The 20,805-nt window shown below is 44.1% G+C and overlaps 1 protein-coding gene across 3 annotated transcripts in view; it reads right to left on the bottom strand.

The window, feature by feature from the left end:
* Positions 1-16,206, bottom strand: part of LOC122718568 (protein slit) — a 475,302-nt gene extending 459,096 nt beyond the window's left edge. For all 3 annotated transcript variants that reach the window (XM_043943704.1, XM_043943705.1, XM_043943706.1), the window contains exon 1: positions 14,709-16,206. In XM_043943704.1, coding sequence (XP_043799639.1) covers positions 14,709-15,001 — 293 coding nt within the window. In that variant the 5' untranslated portion in view covers positions 15,002-16,206. The remainder of the gene's footprint in view (positions 1-14,708) is intronic.
* Positions 16,207-20,805: the final 4,599 nt, after the last annotated feature.

Here is a 20,805-nt window from a genome sequence, read left to right as displayed (position 1 = left end):
AAAAAAAAAAAAAAAAAAAAAAAAAAGAAAAAATCGTATCCTTCAATTTTATACGTACATTTATGTACGTGAAATAAAATCAACTCTTTTGGTATCAGAAAAAAAAAAATTCATTTCTGTGCGAACGCTCATGTGTATTCGACAAAGCTTCAAGTTATTTTATATTTGAATAAAAATATTTGACGTAACTGGATTCTTTGCAATTGGAAAATCGAACGTTTATTTTACAATTTGGCGAATTTATTTTAACAAAAACGATAAACGATTGAGAAAGTTGTTCTCGATTCATTTTGGTAATATAACGTGTCTAAACCTATTATTATTTACTTATTACAGCGGTAAGTAAATTAGTTTTTCTTTCGATAAATTATTCGTCACGTGATAATCAGATTGTATATTGTACACACAAAACGAACCACGTGGCTACTCTAATTATTTCTTAATCTTTTTCTCGAAAAAAATAATAATTAAAATAATCATTAAGTTAAATAGTTATACCTTGTACGAATTCAAAACCTTTACAAAAAAAAAAAAAAAAAAGAAAAGAAAAGAAAAAAGAAAAAGAAGAGAGAACGAACAATTTGTTCGTAATCGTTAAATTAAAATTCAAAAAAAAATTTCAAAGAAGCGAGATTCGATCCGGAGGACGGGTTAGCATAAACGAGAAGGGACCAACTTTTCCCCCCAAACTAAGTAAGAAACTTTTCTTTCAACTCCATACTCATGATCGCCGTCTCGAGATCTACTTAAGTACACAATATCTCCTCTCCTCGAAATACCCGCCTGTATCCAGTTCCCCGAAGCCTGTCCAAATCGTTCTTTCCCCGACAGTCGAAAGGAAAGAAAAGAAAGGAAGAGAAAATTTCGACAAATTCCTCTCCCCCTGACAAACTGTCAAAAAAACATTACTATCAAACACCGTTCGAGTTAGCCTTCGTCGATTCGTTTCCAGTTTCGAAAAAAAAAAAAGAGAGAGAGAGAGAGAGAGAGAAGAAAAAACGACGAGACGAGATCCGCCCGGAAAGCCGCCTCTCTCGCGAGGACCGGGCGGATCTCTTGTTTTGACAGACGCCAAAGATATATACGTTTTGTATTTTGTTTGCCCGCCCTCTCGATGCTTCCCACTTCCCTTTCATTCCTCGCCCTCTCCTCCTCCTCCTCCTCCTCTTCCTGCCCTGTCATCCTCTGCCGTTCGATCCTCTAATATCGTCGCGCGTGCCCTTATTTTCTTCTTCCTCTGCCGCCCGCATAAATCTTATTCGCGTCGCGGGCCTCGAATGCCCGCGCATCGTCGCTCGACGGCGACTCCACTCGCCTCGAAAAATAAAGGAACGACAACACGTCGGTTAAAACATCGCGATGAGAAGACGTTGAAATCTCGAGGAAACCGGAACCACTCTTCCGCTCGAGACGGATTTTAAGATACCCGATGATTCTTCGCCGTTGGATTAATGGGCGAGAGATTTGGGCGAGGATGGTTGGCAGCTCTTTAACGTCCGTGTTTCTCATCCTTCGGCGAAGGATCTCGTCGAATTTTCGTATATTTAGTTGGTTAGATGGTTGATGGGTTTTCGTTCTTCGTCTCTTGATGGGATTTCAAGACTTGTCCTTAAAATAGAGATGCGTACGCTCGTGGGAACGAGACGAATTTTATATTATTTATTTCGGGGAATTTACCATGTCACTTATTTCGTGTGATATTTTTGCAAAAACGCAAACGTCATTCTTCCTTCCTCGTATGCATTGGAAATTGCTCAACGTTTTTTATTACATCCCTACATCAAAGAACGAATGAAAATAAAATTCTTCGCGAGACGAGGAAGAAACAGAGCCTCTAACGACTCGCTTCGAGCGCGGGAACAATGAAGGATTTTAAAAAGTCTTTTAAATACAGACCGATAAATACAAAGAAGCTGCCCCGTATATTATAGTAACGAGAGAAGGAACGAGCCGTGGTCCAATAAGAAAAGAAAAAAAGGGAAACGTTCTTGTCGCCTGACAAAGGAGAGCTTCGAGAAGAGGTTTCGAGGTACAAAGAGCGATCGTGCGGCGTAATCGTGGCTCGTTTCAGGGGTCAACAGTTCTCATTCGATCGATCTCGAAATTCCCTTCCCCCTGCACTCCCCTCCTCCCCCCGTGTCAACCTGGTCAAATTCACACGGTGGACGTCCCTCCCTCCCCCCAGCTGCTCGTGGCACTTGTGTTGATTCGCGCGAATAATAATAATAATAATAATAATAATAATAATAATAGCACCTGGAACCTTTCGAGCGTGGAATCTCGCGCGGCGAACCGCGGGCGGTCTTCATTGTCCGAAAAATGTGGAGCACCGACCGAAGAAATCGGGAAAACGGGGGCAATATAAATGTTAATGGTGTCAGGCATGGAGGGAAGGGGAGAGAGAAATAATTTAAACGTTCGGCCTGGAGGACGGTGGAACGAAGACGGTGGTGGAAAAGGCAGGAAAAACGGATATGGAAATGTTCCTTTCCACGACTCTCTTAAACGTTTCTCGACCCCTTTTTCTTTTCCTATAAAGACTTTTTTTTTTTTTTCAGAGGATGTAGAGAGGATCTTCTTTATCCCAAGTTTTGCACCAGGTTCCAGGTTAGCTTGATGCGATTAATAATGGAATAATGGAACTATCGGAAGCGTGGTAGGTTGTTCAATTTAAGAATGTTAAAAAAATTGTGATCGGATCGTATTTCGATCTTTTATAAATTTTCTCCGAAATTACGAACAGAATGGAATTTTTACCCGTCTCGATTTCCAAATTTCTCAACAATTTTCGTATTTCGAATCTCAAGTACAGCCGATTAAACCGTTAGAGCGCTCGAAAATTCGTCTGGTATCGAAAAACTTGCTCTTAAACTCGCTCGAACCGCGTGTTCATCCGTGTGGCGTGTTCCATGTAACCCGGCAACGTAATAAATTTCGAAGCAACCGCAACATTTTCGCCTCGCGCATACGTGGCCTTCGCCGGCCCCCGCGGAAAAAACGATTCCCTCCCTCGCCAAAAATCCCTCCTCCTCCTCCTCCTCCTCCTCCTCGACACTTACGATCTTTTGAAAGTCGCGTCCGTCCACCCCCGCGCGCGCCTCTTTCATTTGCATGAAACGAGTGATTCATGCGCGTCGAGGCGGACGCCCCCCCGGGGTCGAGGACAAGGGCCGAAAGTCCAGGGGCGGTGAAAACCGCGATGTTCTACATCATCTACCTACCCTGCCTACCTCTTTCCACGGTTATTTACGCTCCTCCGCCGGGATGATTCCGGATACGGAGGGGAGGGAGGGATCCATCCGTTCGAGGAGGAACGGCCCACCTCTCGCGACACGCGCCGCGCGCCAAAACTTGCGATCAAAGGGGCCTCGCTGCGCGGATTTATCTCCGAGTTGGAGAACGACGCTGGTGCCTCGTCCACGGTTTCGTAAAGACGGTGTGTATTTACTCTTCTCGAGTGAATTTCGAGGGCGTAGTCCTTAACCGTCTCGTCGATAAGTCGGGATTCTTGGTCTTTCTCGTATTCTTGTGCCAGGCGGGGTCCAAGTGGATGGGTTTCTTCGAGTCGTGGGAATGACTCGTCCTTTCTTTCTTCGAAACGTGTTTGAAGATTCGCGAGCACGTGGATTCTTCCATCGAAAGAGCAAGGTATTTATCCTCCTGATTCGTTGGGTCTTCTAATCGAGTATTAGAAATTCTTTTGTGGGTCTCTTTAAAAGGGGAGTAAATTTCCAAAAGAAGGAAGAAAGTTTCAAACACGATTTCCTAAATAATCGAATCCCGAAGGAGAACCTTCTCCAAATCTTCGTTCCCTCTCCCGAACAATCGCCTTCTCTCCGCTTCCGCCGCGGATTCTCCTCTGCCCGCGCGGATTACGATTACGTATTATATATATATATACCCTTAACGGACCGCCAAAGAACAGATCGGCGTAATGGGCGAGTTTCGTGGGCCCGAGTTTACGTGAAATCGGCGATAAATCAGAATTATGGGGGGAGAGGGTTCACGGGTGGCGGGGCACGGGTCGATTTAGTGAAAGGACGTCGATGGAGGAGCATAAGGGCGCCTCTGTCAGCGGACAAATCTCCGTTTAGAGGGGCCATTGTCAGAGGATTACGCGGCCATGCGGAGAGGGAAGGGGGCGCGAGCGCGGAACCCGTTTCACCGTCGTCCAGATTTCGGATTTTCAATTGGAGGGGGGAGAACCTGTTGAAGGGTGGCGGAACGGTTAGAGCGGCACATTTTACGAGATTATCGGCCGGGGCTAATCCGGGGGAAACGTTAACGACAGCCCAAACACCGGCCCCGGAAAATGTTTCCGCTCGGTCGCACCATGATGTTTCGTTTCGATCGTTGGATAACCTGGATGTATTCGTCTTTGTGTTCGAAAGGAGTGGTTGTAATAACACGTAATATACACAAATTGGTACGGGAATGATGGCGCAACGAATGCTCGTTCGCTCGTGAATTTTTTAAGCGCGATTAGAAACAATTGAGGAAAGCAATTCCCCTTTATTAATCACCCTTTTCACCGGATCATTAATCAGGCAAAAGTTTATACGTACGTTGAAACATATATCTTTCCCATTTTATCAACCACCCCAACAGCCTCAACGAAACGATATCGGGTGGGGGAGGAATCATGAATTATACATGGTCCACTTTTTTATCTCGCGTACACGATATTCATATTTCATTAAGCGTATCTGTTCATCTCCCGTTTCTAGATTCTTCGCCTCGGCCACGACTCGGCACAACTCATCCTCGAGAACACCCTCCGATGTGACCCCCGCAACCACCGTTCCTCCGCTCTTCCTCGTGTCACGGCCGCCACGTTCGCCCGTAAACAACGTCGTCGAAAAAACTCCCCTCCCTGCCCTCCTCCACCCCCTTTCAGCCACCGAATGATATCGGTGTCCATCGCGGCACGCGTGTTTCGCATCGTGCGTCCAAACGGCCGAATCGATGAAATGAGCAGATAGAAAAAGGGGACGCAGAGCCACGCCGCGATCGGGCGTGATTTTAAAACGTGCCCCCGCATAAAAGGGGGCATGGACGCGGGTAAACGCTGAATAATTCCGCGAAAAATTCGGAAATTTCGGCGGCCGATGCGCGGTCACGCGTCCGTGCTTGCCACCTGGCCGGCGATGCTCCATTAATACCGCAGGGCCCTGCGTATTCCTCTGCGAAGAGAGCGGTCCCGTGCTCCCGGCGGGTGTCCATTGTGCGTAGATCCGAGAAAAAAGGGGAGAAGGGGTGGGAATAAACGCTGTGCGACTTCCTTCTTCCAGGGACCGCTTTTCTCTTTTTCTCTGACCGCACGCGTTCCTTTGTTAAGATAAATTTGGAATAATTTTCCTCTGAAGAGGAAAAACGAAGAGGAAACTGAATTAGTGAACAACGCGTTGAAAGCAGAAGCCGTGTGGTAAGAAACGTCCTAAAGGAAGAGGGTGAAAATTGAAAAATAATGTCGATAGAGGAAGCTCGATGGAATATAGAAAAAATTAGAATATAGAGAAGGAAAAAAAGGATCGGACCTACCTACCCGGTTGACGATATTTCAAAGAAATCCCGACGACTTTAAAACTTCCCGTAACGTGAAAAAATGCGGCCCTCCCCTCCTGCACCCCCTCCAGTTCGGTCACGATAATTCTTTGTTTGACTCTCTCGCGCACTCTCACGTCGAGAAAAAAACCATTAATTTCAGCATCGGGATAGAGCGGGGCCAGAGGCTCAGGTAGAAAATCGTGCGGGCCAGACATATCGACACCCTTTCCTGAATTCCAATGGAGGCTACCGCGACCGTCTAATGGAAGTTTTCGCCGGGTCTCTCTCGATGAAAGTGCACTCGTAGGTATGCTCCAAACAGACAACAATAAAAGAAAACCCCGACTGGGCGGGGGTGTTGCGCTAGACGGTGTACACAGGCTTCCTTCTCTCTTGTGTTGCGGGGAGAACGCGTCGTACACAGGATTCCAGGCGATTTCGCGAATCGATCGGCGAGAGACAACGAGCGAGCCTTCGAGAAGGAGGAGGAGGAGGAGGAGGAACGTCGTGTATCGTGGCAGATTTTTACACGATATATATATATATATATATATCGGATTATTTATGAGAAAATTCGTGAGACGTGTTCGAATAAAATATATTTAACGTGTATATCTCGGGCGCTCGAGAAACGCGTGTCGGCCATTTTGAAACACGCGTCGTGTTTCGAGACGGTTATAAAAGATTTACGAGAGTTTCGGGATTCTTTGATGAACGGACGGGGAAGGGTTGTTGTTTCGATGGTCTTACGGGGTACGCGCTGCATATGCACGAGCATTGCAATTATCTTGATTCTCTCTTTGCCTCTACAGTTGCTCTTGCATTGCTCCACTCTCTGCCCCTAACTTCGACGAACAGAGGCAAACTTCCTCTTTGATTCTATCGTATATACTCTGTACTTTAGCGCGTACTACGCAACCGTTGTAGCGTGCATCTTCTCGTGTCTGAAACTTCTGTTGGATTGCCGGGGATCCACTCGTTCGGAATAGATTCACGTGTGCTGAACAGACTTCCGGTATCTTTCGCAGTTTCTAAAATCTTTGCAAGTCGGGGATGTTCGTATAATATTCGAATGATTTATTCCACTCTGTCTTTTAAATATAAATCGATATTTCTTCCCGTACAAAATTATCTATTTCCTTAAACATTATCCTTGAATCTTAAAATGATAAAATTAAGAATTTTTCTTAACAAGAGTGGAATCGATGGATTCGAGACGATTTAATAATACGTACATTTAACGTGGCGTGAATAATTTTTAATTTATATTCCATAACCACGATTATCCGGTCGATTATTCCTCGCTGTCATTACACGCGTTCTTCAAAGAGAAACCACGCGAACCTTCTCATTAAGATTTACCTTTGACGAAATGCAGTTCGGAATTTTGCCAGCAAGCAAATTCGAAGCCACTTTTGCCTCGAATCTGACGTAATTTTGGTACGTCGAGATACTTGCGAGAACCCTTCCTTCAGAATTTGCGCAAAGACCTTAATCGCTGATTTCAATACGCTTTCGATTCTCTTCGAGAAAGGGGTTTAATCGTTTCGAGATAAACTTCTTTAGAATCGCATATATTAATCTTCTTCGAAATAAACTGCGTCACGATGAATCGATACGTACGGTTCATTTCAATAAAAATGATTTTATCGTTACCCCAATGGATTCAAAATTTATCTCGCGCATGCAAAACACACGAATTCGTATTTTGACAGAAAGGCTTTTCCACTTTAGAAGATCCGACGAGGAAAAAGAGAAAGATTTTTCAAAAGAAAAATCCTCCACCCAAGCTGAGCATCTTAATCACCTCCCCGGGAACAGATCTAGCCAACAGAAATGATACTAATTACGAGACGCTTAATCGGTCGTAATTGTTGTTTGAGCAGTGATTAATCGTCCTTTGGTGGTGCACACGCTCAGAGGCTACGTTACGCGCGACAGCTCGCCGTGTTATTATAAATAATAATGCTAATCATCGCGCGGACGCGCCGTTTATCATCGACTTAATTATAGATCGGTGAATTAATTAATTATAACCTGTCCGTGGTTGTAATCCCGCGAGGCCAAAGATTCAACCGAGTTGACGGGCTTTGAAAAATATATTTTTCGACGTTCACCAGGAGCAAGAGGCGAAATCGTAGAGAGAGATCGACACGATTATCGACGCGATTTCACGCACGGAACACGATAATTACACGATTCGCGCGGAGACGATTTGAACGAGTTTGATCAAACATATCTATCCGATCCGTCTTCCTTCGCTTGGGGCTCTCCTAGTCGACCAACTGGTTTCCAATAACTTATATTGTACTTTTTAATGCGTACGATTGGATAATTTTTAACAATGGACACGTAATATAGAATGAATGTACATTTTTCATTGCGATACGAAGAGAATATTTATTATGAAAAAAGAAAAAAGTGACTCGCGTATAAAAATCAAAAATAATTAACATCGCCACGATTTCTATCCAAAGAAATACAACTTTAATCTTTCCTAAAACCAATAGTAAAAGCCAACTCTCTAAACAATTTCTCGAAAAATTTCTCGCACAATCTACCATCTCTTTCTAAATCAACCCGATCAAAAAGAAAGACAAACGGAAGAATCGCGAACTCGAAAGAAAGAAACGAGTCCATCCAAAGGAGGCGAGGGAAATCTAAGACGAAACGACACGATTAGACAACGTATCGTTGGGGCGCGTGCACGGAATTCGAATCCCACGGGGAGGGTGGCACGGACAAAACACGTTGGCTAAACGAACCGCGAGACTCGAAGGCGGTGTAAAATATTTGCGGTTAGCCGACCGTTCCTCCGGTTCTGCGGCAACCGAATGCAGCAACGGCTCGGTATACAACCTCCGCGCGTATTATGCATGGCTGGAGGGAAATAGCTGCGAGATGAAAACCGCCGTACGGATGATTCACAATTCCTTGGCTCCTCCTTGGCGATTAGACGCTATCGAGCCGAGCCCGATCACCCGCCATCTCTCGTTTCGATAAATATTTTTTTTGAAAATCAAACGATCTGGAAATTAGCACCGACGGGTTCAAATAAAATAATCTCTCTACGCGCTTTTCTTTACTAAAAAAAAAAGAAATCCATCCACGAAGCAGAAAAACTGAACGACCGGGACGGGACTCATCGAAAAGCAATTCGTGTCGAAACATTAAATAAATAACCGGATAAAATAAAAAACAAATTCTATCCCCAACGAAAACACCAGTGAAACTGAATCGCGAGGGGTATCGAAACTAGGAGAGGAAAACACGGAGAGATCCAATGGAATTCGACGGTGAAATGTGACGAAACGACAGTTTCGTTTGTCGAGCGACAAAAAAAAAGAGAGAGAGAAGGAAAGAAAGAAAGAAAAAAAGAAACACGCACAAGAGGGGGAGGAGAAAAAAAAAACATCTGCCTCCGTTTTCCGCGTGTTTTTCGCGGGTTTTCGGAAGGGATGTTGGCAGTTTCACGCGAGCAAGCACTGTGCGGGCTACCGCGTTCGCACTCGAGGAATCCGCAGTGGCCCCTCGATTTCACGCGTCGCCAGCCACGGGACATCGCGACGAAAAAAATTTAATTACAATTCCGCCTGATGAGGGTGGAGGGTGGAGCTGAGAGAGAGAGAGTGGAAGGAAGAAGGGGTGGAAGGAAAAGGAAGGAAAAGAAATCGGCGGACGTTCGAGATCGTTCGTTCGCCCCCACATCCCCACCTCCCGCTGTCGCCGTGTCAGGAGGTGGAAGGATAATCGAGGCGCGCCTTCCTCCTTTGAACCTGCTTAAATCGGATTAACTTGGATCATTAGCTTGCTTATCGGCTCTGATGAATTTTATTAAGCCTCCTCGCGAGAAGGATCTTCAACCGGATGAAGGTTTCAGACGAGGGGGAGGGAGGGAGGGAGGGATGAACGTTTTAATTTTTTAACCCGTTACCATGCTATGCAACTTATTTTTAAAGTACCTTTTGCATCATTCGCTTATCTCGAGGATAAAGGGAACGTTTATTCGTTATTCATTTTTCAGATCGATGAACGTTATATAAGATTGAGATAGAATGAAACGAGAGGGGGGTACTAAATGTAAGAGAAAAATGTAAAGAAATCAATCCGCGAAAATTATATATTTGGGTATCGATTAGATTTCGATTGTTGAAATAATGATTTTTGAAAAGAAATCAATAACGTTCGCTCGATTAACAACAGGTTAATGGAATTTTCGTATGGAGAGAAAAATCGATCTTTAGGGTACGTACACGTGGAACGTTGGATATTCACCAAGGGACGAAAAAAATGTGTAGAGAAGATGCGTTCGAAGAGGAAATGTAGGCCGACGACTCGTAGACGTTACTTGGAAAAACATGGAGCTTCCTCAAACACTTAACTCGGGATGTTACGATTGTTTTCAGAGAGACGTGCTACTGTTTGCACAGCCTAATCGAAAAATCATAAGCAGTTCCCTCGTGGCACTCCCTCGTTTCGAGGGGGAAAGGGGTTGTGTTTTTAGCGGGAAAGATTTAGGAGGAACCGATACTCGATTTGCTGCTGTTTGCTCGACGGATGTTTCATAAAATGAATCTTCGAGAAGAACGAGCAATCTTTGGATAAATGTGATTAACTGTGCGTGCAAACAATGATTCTTAATTATTGAGAGCTATGTAAATTTTATAAATGATTCGTTTAAATCGGAATAGAAAATTTTATTCAATAGAAGAAATCTTTTTAATTTTACAAACTGAAAATATATACATATTTTGATGACAAGATAGTATAATTATTTTCCAATGCTTTTATTAAACATCTCTAAAGATAAAATTTATCCAACATTGATGTGAAGATTCATTTTATTTGAAATGATTTAGGATAGTTCGAATTATAACGATTTGTATAATTTGGTTTGATTTGGGTCTAAAATTAGATTAGCAATATCGTGTTTAACAATTGAGATAATTGAAATATTCGACGAACACTTTTCATTTCGTCACGTTACGAGTTCCTTCTGCTTATGATCGATTAGACGTCTGTCCGCTTCGCTATTTTCGGAATCACTGGCAATCTGCCCGTGGTGGGGATAACGTGGCTTCGTATAAACAAACTCGAACTTGTGTATAGTTATCGTTTGTAAACTTTCTTAACCGATGGGGATTCCGATACATTAAACGAATTTAATATATACATTTAATATATACATATACAGAGAAATATATACATTCATACTATCGTCTTACTCATTTGCCTAAAATTTATTTAAATATTTCACACATAAAACACGAGACAGAAATATAAAATAAAAAAATGTTTGTTTCTATAATTTGACTTTTGTTAAATAGTTATAAAATATTTATAAATAATTGATTCATCCAAGAATTTTTCCTCTTTTTTTTCAAAGATCTTTTTTCCTCGACTTTTTTTCAAAGATCAATCGACGAATCCTATCTCGTAATACATTGTTCATAAACGTTGAAATTTCTATGATGCATCAGTGACGATCGAATGAACAATAGATACCGCCAAAAAAATTTCTTTAAAAATATATATCAAACAGATCCAATAACACCACCGGGATATTGGAAAATGAAATGAAACGAAATCCAAACGAATCTAACCGAAGTAACCGAAGTGAGGAATCGAACGAGCGAGGATCGAAAGCAAATTGCAAAGATCCGGTTTGGAAATTTGGTGATCGATGCACCCGTGTGCACAACGCGAAACTGTTTAGCTGTCCGCGAAACCGCAGATTTAGACGGGGGTTAACGAATAGCCAGATGTGATCGATCCCTAATTATCTTGACGTCGACCGGATGCGAGAGAATAAGATAGAAATTCTTGGAGAAAAGACGAAGGACCGAAGTTAATTAATCCTTGTGATTTGGAAATCGCGCCCAAATTCGATTTTCCTTGCCGCGTATATTGCCACGTGGTTTGATGAGAAGAAATTACAATTATAATTTTTCATTTTCTCGAAAGTTTCGTTTCGTAAAAGGAATACGATCGCAATACGAAATACTTGATACTACCTTTTTTCTTGTAAAATCCTGAGGGAGGAATGAATTTGAAATGTAACTCAATGAGTCGGATAAGACGTTCATTAACAAAATTGCACGGATACAAGCAGAGATAAATATTCTTGTTGTTTGAAAAGAAATCATAAAGGATCAATCGAAGAATTGTGAAACACGATACGATCAGATTTGCTCGAATGGAACATTAAATTTATTAGCGAGAATTTAAAAAAAAAAAAAGAAGAAGAAGAAGAAGAAGAAGAAGTAGATGTATAGATGTATTTTTATAGAATTAATGATGTGGCTACTATGTGTACAGCGAAATTAAAATAACGACCGGTATATTTCCGGAGTGGAAATAAGAGAAACACGTTAATGACTTTCTAAAATGTATTCAATGGTTCGACATGCTTTTATAAATGAGATAATCTTTAATGTTCTTTCATGCTTGATTTACTGTCTGACGTTATCTATACATGTGATCTTTCACTGTTTGAGCAATATAAAACGTTGATTAGAGAACGCTGTACACATGAGATCATGTTAAAAAAAAAAAAAAAAAGAATGATTCTATATCGCTTTATACATTCTTTTTTTTTTTTTATCCGTTTTTGAATTGTCTTTCTTTGTTTTAATCCAAGTCCCTTGAAAAGATTAGAACTTTACTTCGTTGAAAAATTATTATATACTATATTTTCTATAAGATGAAAATATTATCGTAAATTTATTATATACTATATTTTCTATAAGATGAAAATATTATCGTAAATTTTAAAATCTAAACTTTCCAATGAAAATTAGAAAGAATCCTTTCACAAATACCGAAGAGAAGAAGAAATAAATCGCCATCGATCAGAAAGCTAATCGCGATGTCCCTCGGTTCGATCAATGGTATATTAATCGTATGCTGATCAATCGTCATTAATGGACATCTGTTACATCAGGTTGATCGTTAACTCAAAGCAGAAGGAAAAGAAAGAGAGCAACAACGAGGCAAGAAGCCACGCTCTCGTTTGATAGATCATTTCGCTGCTTGTCGTTTTATCCATTTACCAACACTAGGCCCATTCTTCCAACACAACCACGCTCCCCCGACACGTATACGTAACACGTCTAATTCATAACCATCAATTACTCGACAGCGTCGCAAAAGATCGATACCGACGAGAGAACTCCTCGAGAACTTCTCGAGGATTCTTAAGCGTTATCAATGGACGCCTCCACTATGATCCTCCACTTCCGCCTTTAATCATTTTTGGATAGAATTTTATTGAATTAAAGGAACGATAATTCGATAATCCCTTGGCCCTTGGTCGATTTCGAAAAATCGATATCCCAATACTTTTCTTTTTTTTTTCTTTTTTTTTTTTTTTTTTTGAAAAAACTAATCGATCGATTTTGTTTCGACGACGGGATATAAAATAATTTTCGGGAAATCGTCGGACACGTCGTTCTTCTCATCGATAAAAACCTCCTCGAATTTCTTCGTGGATTCTTCGTGACGTTTTATTCCACCGCGCTTCGGCCGCGTTGTAACGCGTTTTATCGCGCTCGTTGCGTTCTTTATTGCGCCACTCGGGCCACCGAGGAAATGCAAAACTATTAAACCGGTGTTCCTACCGCGTGGCCACATCTCCGAGGAAATATGCACGCCGCTTAACGACCGATCGTTCAATCCTTCTCTTCCACGGGCTCTCTCTCTCTCTCTTTTCCCCTTCTCGCGTATCGACGTTCGACCGAAAGCAATTTCGTTTAAATTACCGCGTTTCTTGCGCGATAAATTCGATCCAAGAGACAAATGGGAGAGGTTGTCGAAATGTAATCCGTTAGTTGTAAAGGGTCGTCCGAATTAAGGCGGTCAATCGGTAATTAAATTGGAACAAAGAATCATTTCGAACGGTTTATCTTCAACGAAGCTCGAATCGCGGAATCGAATCCAATTTTTCTTGGATTTTTTCTTTTTTTTTTTCTTTTTTTCTTCATTAACTCGAGTTCTATCAAATTTTTAAAATCGAGCCTTCGAACGATAATGAATCTTCGCTTCGTTAATAATGGTAATCCTTACGTATTATATCAATTTTGATCCGTGGAATGGTATCTTGTATTAAAGGAAATCCATCCAATTGGATTTCTAATTTCACGAGGAGAAATCACTAATAATAAAAATAATAATAATAATAGTAATAATAATATCGCGTCCCACGATTAAAATCATAAATTGGAGTTTACATTAAAACAAAGGGAGGTGAAATGATGGTTAAAAGGATTATCGAGATGATCCTATGATATATCTTGGAAAAATAATCGAAGGAATCGTCGATGAAAGGCTAGCAGGAACGGTTACGGAGAGGGGGAGGGCTCGATTATCGCGAGTATGTGGCACATCGTTCTTTTCCAATCGACTAATGCAACCCCGACAAAAGAGAGTTTCGCGGATAATTTTCAGGTTAAGTGGGCCGGAACAGCCCCATTTTTCTGAATGCTTCGACGATCAACCGCGCTACTTGCTCCCGGTTATTGCACCGTTGTCAATATGTCCGCCTGCCTTTTAATTTATCTCGTGGGCGGCAGGGTGGATTAGGAGTTCGATAAAGCGTCTATTTTGAAGATTACGGTTGAAAGGGTTGCTCGAAAGATGGGCAATTTATCTGAGATAATCGACTTGTCCCGTTAAATTTTCAAGGAAAATTTATCGCGAGCGAGGCTTTGATCTTCGTTACGACAAATATCGCTTTCCGATTCTCGATAACATTTCAAGTTTTACCGTCGCTCGAATAGTTTCTCCTTCTCTCTCTCAACGAGCGAATAAAATGCGTGCACAGATTCAAATGTGTGCACATCAAAGAGAAAGAAGGGGATAAAATAGAGTAACAATTCTCATAATTATTCGTAAACTTTTTTTTAAAAGTGCGACCAGATGTTTCTCTGCTAAAAAAAAGAAAAAAGTTTTTCATTCCGGCCACATATCCATTTACACATCCACTTGAAACTAACTAGAAGAGGATCGATCGTGCAAAGATAAAGATAAAGCTACTTTCGAAAATTGGAAAAGACGTGTCAAATCCTTTATCGCAGAAAGCAAAAAAAAAAAAAAAAAATAAAAAAAATAAAAATAAAAAGAAAAAAGAAAAAAGCAAGAAAGGTGAAAATGTAAAGACTCACAGTTTTTCAGCGACGAGAAACGTGACCAGGTCCCCGGGAATCTGCGTGAGGCCACGATGAGAGCAGTCGACCTCCTGTCCGGTACACGTGCACAACCACGGGCATCTGGCACTGTTCATGTCCTCCATCGCACCCGACAAACTTCCGAGGCCGAAGCTACCGAGGGCGGTACCGTGAGAGGCGCCACCGCCCAGCACGGACAATATCAGCAAGAGTCCCCAGGCGCAGACCACGGAACCGCAGCTGACGCCGAGCAAACGCAGCGACCAGGCCGGCGTCATGGCACGCGCCATCGCCAACACCTTCCGGTTAATGTCCTTCACGGCACGATTAGGCCCCTCGAGGATCTTCGCGATGCTCCCAGCGCGGCTCTTCGGCAGAATATTGTTCGGGTCGTAGAGGCTGAAGCAGGCCGCCTCGTTCCCCGCCAGCCGACCGACGTTGATGCCCTGGTAAACGTAACTCGGGGCCGGCTCCAAGAACGAGGAGATCTCCAACCCCTCGCTCGGCGGGCAACCGAGTATCCTCACCGGCTCGAGGATAGGATCCTGTTCCAATCGTATCACGGAACACTCGTACTCGTTCGACGTCAAATCCCGCGTATTCTCAGCCGGGTGTCGCTGTTCCGTCGCTTTTCCCCGTGACCGATCCCTCCTTCGACCATGAACCCGGCACGATCGGTTGGTCGCGGCGGTGGTCGCGGCGGCGGCGGCGGCGGCTGCGGTGCACCTACGCGCGTTCTCCGCGTGATGCCTCCCCGAAATCCCGCCGCTCGACGATCTACCGTGCCTTTGCGCCGAGCACACCCCCCTCCTCTCCAACAGCGCCTCGCCTACGAGCCCGCTCTCGGACGAGCAACCGTTCCTCGCCCGCTTCGAACGGACCACCTCCGGCCCACCGCTCTCCCCCCCTATCAAATGCAGATCCAACGCTGCCGCCTCCTGATCGCGCCACTGGTGGACCAACACGGGCGTCTCGCTCGACGATGCCGCGCCACCGCCTCGATCCTCGACCCTCGACGCCTCGCGGCCTTTCGATCCCCCGACGATTACACCCCGACTCGACTGCTCCGTGTCCACCGTGGCCGGGCCAGCCCCTCGACCGGCATCCGTCGCGCCAACGCCCTCCCCGCACCGCTCGATCCTCTCGCGACGATCCGCGTCACGACGATCCACGCGCGTGCCGATCCGCGAGTCGCCGCGACCAGCACCGGGTACCACCGCCGACGATGGCTGCTCGCGAGCTACACCACCATCCACCGGGCCCTTTTGCAGGGGGCCGTGCTCGTGGCCCCCTCCCCGTTCCACGCGCCCCTCCGACGAGCCGTTTGACACCACTAACGGCACCACCCGTTCCCGCGCATCCTGGATCACCGCTCCCACTGACTTTATCTTGACGATCGTCTTCTCCCTAGTTCCTACCGTACCCACGGTACGCGGGTACGTGGCCCTTGCCTCCGCGGAGACCAGCGGACGCTTCCTCCAACACCCGACGCGGTACGGCCAAACTCATTTACCAGTTTTCTCGCCTCTCCGTCCCCGCTACTCGTCGATCATCGATCCAACCCCTCGTGCACGCGATATATCCTCGATATATCGTCTAGGTAGGTAGCGTGGCGCTTTAAGATTTTTGCCACAGTCGCAGCCTCTTCCTTTTCGCCCCGCTCGAGCTTCCGTTCTTCCCTCTCTTCCGGTCTTGGTTATAATGCCGCTCGTTACGCGGGCATTATACTCGGCGATCGGTCGGTCGATTTGCCAGTCGATTCGTTCACGCGCTCGTCGCGACAGTGATGCATCACCTGAAACAACCAAACTACTTGGTTAGATATATATGTGTACACTATGCTCTATTTCAAACCTGTTTGTCTTTCTTTCCTTCCCTCCCCTTTTTTTTTATTTTCTCCCATCGAGGCCAAATTTTAATAACTCCAGCTCGCACGTGGGACGTGGGTCCCAGCGGATATTTCGAGGCGGAAATATTTCGAACGGCGGAAGTTGGTCGCGAGAGAGACAGGCGCAAACTCGGCCGCGATAGAGCCGCAATTCGGTCGGTCGGATAGCTGTTTTCCGTGCACGCGTGATATATATTCCCCCATCGGCGGAAGTTGCATGCATTCTCCGATTGGGAGGGGAGTGATACGCGATTCAACGCGACAACGGACAATCTCTCTCTCTCTCTCGAAACGGGCACGCGTCACCGAAAAATACATCTTTCATCCCCCTCCCCCTGCGTGGAAACAGATGCCGAGACGAAGAAGGAGAGGAGGGAATGGCGCAGCCAGTTACAAAGAGACAAGAGCTCGCCGTCGCAATATCGGAAGTAGGAGAAAAATATGCTTTCGAAGCACAATCAAGGACTCGAACGCATTCCCATGCACAGCCGTTCCGAGTCGCGAGGCATATATTGGAATCTCTCTTCCACGTTTTTCTCTTCTGAAAACCGTCTCCAGGTTTTCTTTCTCTCCTCTTTTTTCCATCCGGGGAAACGTGGCTCGAAACGCACGTGATGCCCTCATATACATGTTGCTCGCGCTTCCTAAGTGCTTCCTCCCTCCCCTCTCTCTCTAGGATACGTTTTCACGATTTATCACTACACGTGGGAACACGTGGAAATAGAATGTCTGCCGCTGTCCACTAAGCGAAAATAATACGTGGCTCTCGTGTTCCTCCTGTTAAGTTGGCCTGGCAGTTTCTATTAAATGGAAATCGCGGTTTCATCTCGCGAGGAGGAGGGGCGAGAGGGTTCGCGTAGTTGTATCGAAATTTTGTTATTTCATCGTCGTGAACCGTCTTTCGAAAGATTTTAGAAGTATCTTAAGGGTAAAGGTTAATCATTCCGTGCAATTGTATTTTCTTAATGTTATGGTTTAAGATTTTTGCAAGATTTTTGGGATACAAGTTTTCGAGAAACTAATTGTGCGAGGATGAAAACGAAGATTTTTTTTAATACGTATTTAAAAAAAATGATAACACTTGTAATTTCAAAGTATAATTCCAATTCTCAACTTTACAACGATCCACCTGATACACAGAAATCAAAACCGACCAAATTTCTCCATCTAAACGAAACGTTTAACCCCCAAAAAGTTAAGCATCGATCGAAAATACTCCGATGCTAAGAAAAATCGTTCAAAAACTAAAGCAAACACCAGTGACAAAATTATATTTTCCACGAGTTGGAAGCGCGACAAAGCTCGCAGGAATGCGAAAGAAGCCCGCCTCGCGTCCCGCATTGAAATTCGTCGAAAATCTAATATTCTCTGAGAGAGAGAGAGAGAGGAGACAGGGATCGATAATTCGATTAGCAGTAGTCGACACTGAGGATAGTTGGGTAGGACGCGCCTTCTCTCTGTAGATACTCGAGAGCCCACGCTCGAGTACGGTTAAAGTAGCCGGGGCCCTCGATACACCGGGTTCGGGGAGGAGGGAGGAGGTGTGTGCCCACCACGCACGTACATAATATTCTCGAGCGCTCTCCTTCCAGATAATATCGGCAGACCTGGCAGCCTCTCTGATGTTGTCCAAGTTAAGACGAGGGTGGTTCCATTTCGACGGATCGACGAGAGAGGGGGACGAGAGATGGTCTCGTCGTCGAGGAATCCTCGTCGTCCACCCTTTTTCCCTTCCCACCCCGTGGAGGCGTTCGTTTCACGGCCGCTCAGCATTAATTAATAACGTTAGCGCGCATTAATTGAGGCAAAGCGGGGAGGGTGTCGGAAGCGTTCGAAACTTTTTCTTCCCGCTTCCGCCCTCCTCCCTCCCTTTCGGATACGCCGCGCACGGGAGGGTGGAGGAAAATCGATTCCCCTCGAGAGACCTGTGCGTTTCGCGTAGTTTTCGCCATGTAATAATAATTGGGGAAAATTGTCGCGACGCGATAAATAAAATTGGAAACGGAGGAAACGAAATATTTCCTCGCCATTTCCGTCGGCTCGCGTGTCGAACTGGAATAATTGGCGGGGCAAATATTTGGCCTCTCGTAGCACGACTGATTGACACTTCAACCCCGTTCAACCTCGCGTCGATAAACACGTGATTCCATCCACGATTTTCGCCCGCGCTCCGCACCCTGCTCCACACCCCCGGGCCAGCCACTGTTTCTTTATATTTCCGAACGTCGACTGTTTGAAGAGCGCGTTAATGCTTTTAAAATTCTTGGCCAAACAATGGCTCAACGATGAACCCCTTCCCGCACGGGGGAAAAAGGGCAGAAGGGACAATATTGACAGAGATACGTCGTGCCTGCCCCCCCCCCCTCTCCTTCCTCCTGCGACGCGCCTCGAATTTTACGCGCACCTTATTGCGAAACGAGAGTCATAGACATATGCTACACGTCTTTTTTCGAATGAAATCGATCAAACGTGACGACAATGAAAGAGTATTATTACGAAAAATAAATTTTATTCGGTCAATTTTCTAGCTCGAAGCACGAAATCCAGTGTTAATATTATTCCTAGGAAAGTGAGTTAATTCGTCTTCACGAAAAAAAGAAAAAAAGAAAAAATAGAAAGCAAATGAACCGAATAAACTTCATCCCATATAAACCAAGTTCGAAATTCGTAAAACCGATATATTTCCCCGATATATTTCCCCGATATATACATTCGAAACCACGATTTGTTTTACGTTTCGCCGTTCTTCGAACAATAATCAAAGAACAAACTGACACCTCCGATTTCCATCAACGACCCAGATACCGTCGAGATCTCCGTTTACGCTGTTGCAAAGTGTGCCCCCTCCCTAGACGTCTAGACATCATCGATAGCGTTAAAACGAAGATACACAAACGCAAGAGATACACACGAAGCCGTGGAAAGCGTGGAATAGAGAAAACTAATATCGAGACCCTCCCATCGACTTTTCATTTCCAAGAGAACAGGCCAACGTATCGACTGAATTATATTTTTCCTGGCCCCCGTATTCCCCGTGTGCAGGCATGCAACGCGTACACGCAAGGTGGAATCCCTTTGAGAAGAGAAAGTCAGACCGGATTCTGGGGATGGCCAATAGGACGATGGAATATTGCGTCCTTATTGTAATATATTTGTAAGCCACTTCGCGAGACAATTTCATCCGAGGCGGATGTAGACAGGTGAAGGTATTCCTTCGAGGTATATCATTATATTGCGCAACAGGGGTGGGACGATTATTTGTCGAATGCTCGACGAAACAAAGGGAGGGAAAAGGAGTGGCGAGAGAGTGTTCACGGAGAATGGAAATCTTTTCTCTTTCCGTTTCGTTTCGTTTCGTTTCGTTTCTTCGTTTCAACTAATAAACGTTTTCAATTCGCGTCGAAAAAAAGTCTTTCGTTCGACGAAGGAAGAACGAACAGAGGCGAATCGAAGATTACGCTTCCCTTGATGCTGAACTGAAAATTAATAAACGATCGGAATTTCAACCCGTGACGTAATCGCGGTAAATTAGTAATTAAGTCGAGTATTTCCGTGGTGTGCACGTTGCTCGCACGTTCTTGTCTTTGACTGGTTTCGAGAAAAGCGTAGGATTCGTTTCTGATCGATCGACTCGGAGTAGCAGTAAGGGAACAGTTCGCGTATTGATATAGGCAATCGTGTTACGTAAAATTGTCCAAGATATACGATCCTTTTATAACGATGTATATAATATTCTGAAAAATTTTTTTTTTTATATAATATGCTGAAAATTTTTATTAATCCCGTCACAATGATTTAGATATAGAAAGACAAAGAATACGTTTCATCCATCACGATTACTTCAAAAACAAACATTTTCAACAAATTCCTCCCAGTACTCGTCACCTTTTATAACGATGTATATAATATTCGTTGAAAATTTTTATTAATCCCGTCACAATGATTTAGATATAGAAAGACAAAGAATACGTTTCATCCATCACGACGACCACTTCGAAAACATTGCTCAAGATATACGATCCTTTCATAACGATGTATTCGATATAACAAATTACCCCAACTTCTGGACTAATTTAATAATAATATTCGCTGAAAATTTTTATTAATCCCATCACTTGACTTAGATATAGAAAGACAAAGAATACGTTTCATCCATCACGATTACTTCAAAAACAAACGTTTTCAGCAAATTCCTCCCAGTACTCG

The sequence above is a fragment of the Apis laboriosa genome, unplaced genomic scaffold (genome assembly GCF_014066325.1).
Source record: "Apis laboriosa isolate Shangri-la unplaced genomic scaffold, ASM1406632v1 scaffold64_cov150, whole genome shotgun sequence".
Lineage (NCBI taxonomy): Eukaryota > Metazoa > Arthropoda > Insecta > Hymenoptera > Apidae > Apis > Apis laboriosa.
This window is presented reverse-complemented; position numbering and strand designations above follow the sequence as displayed.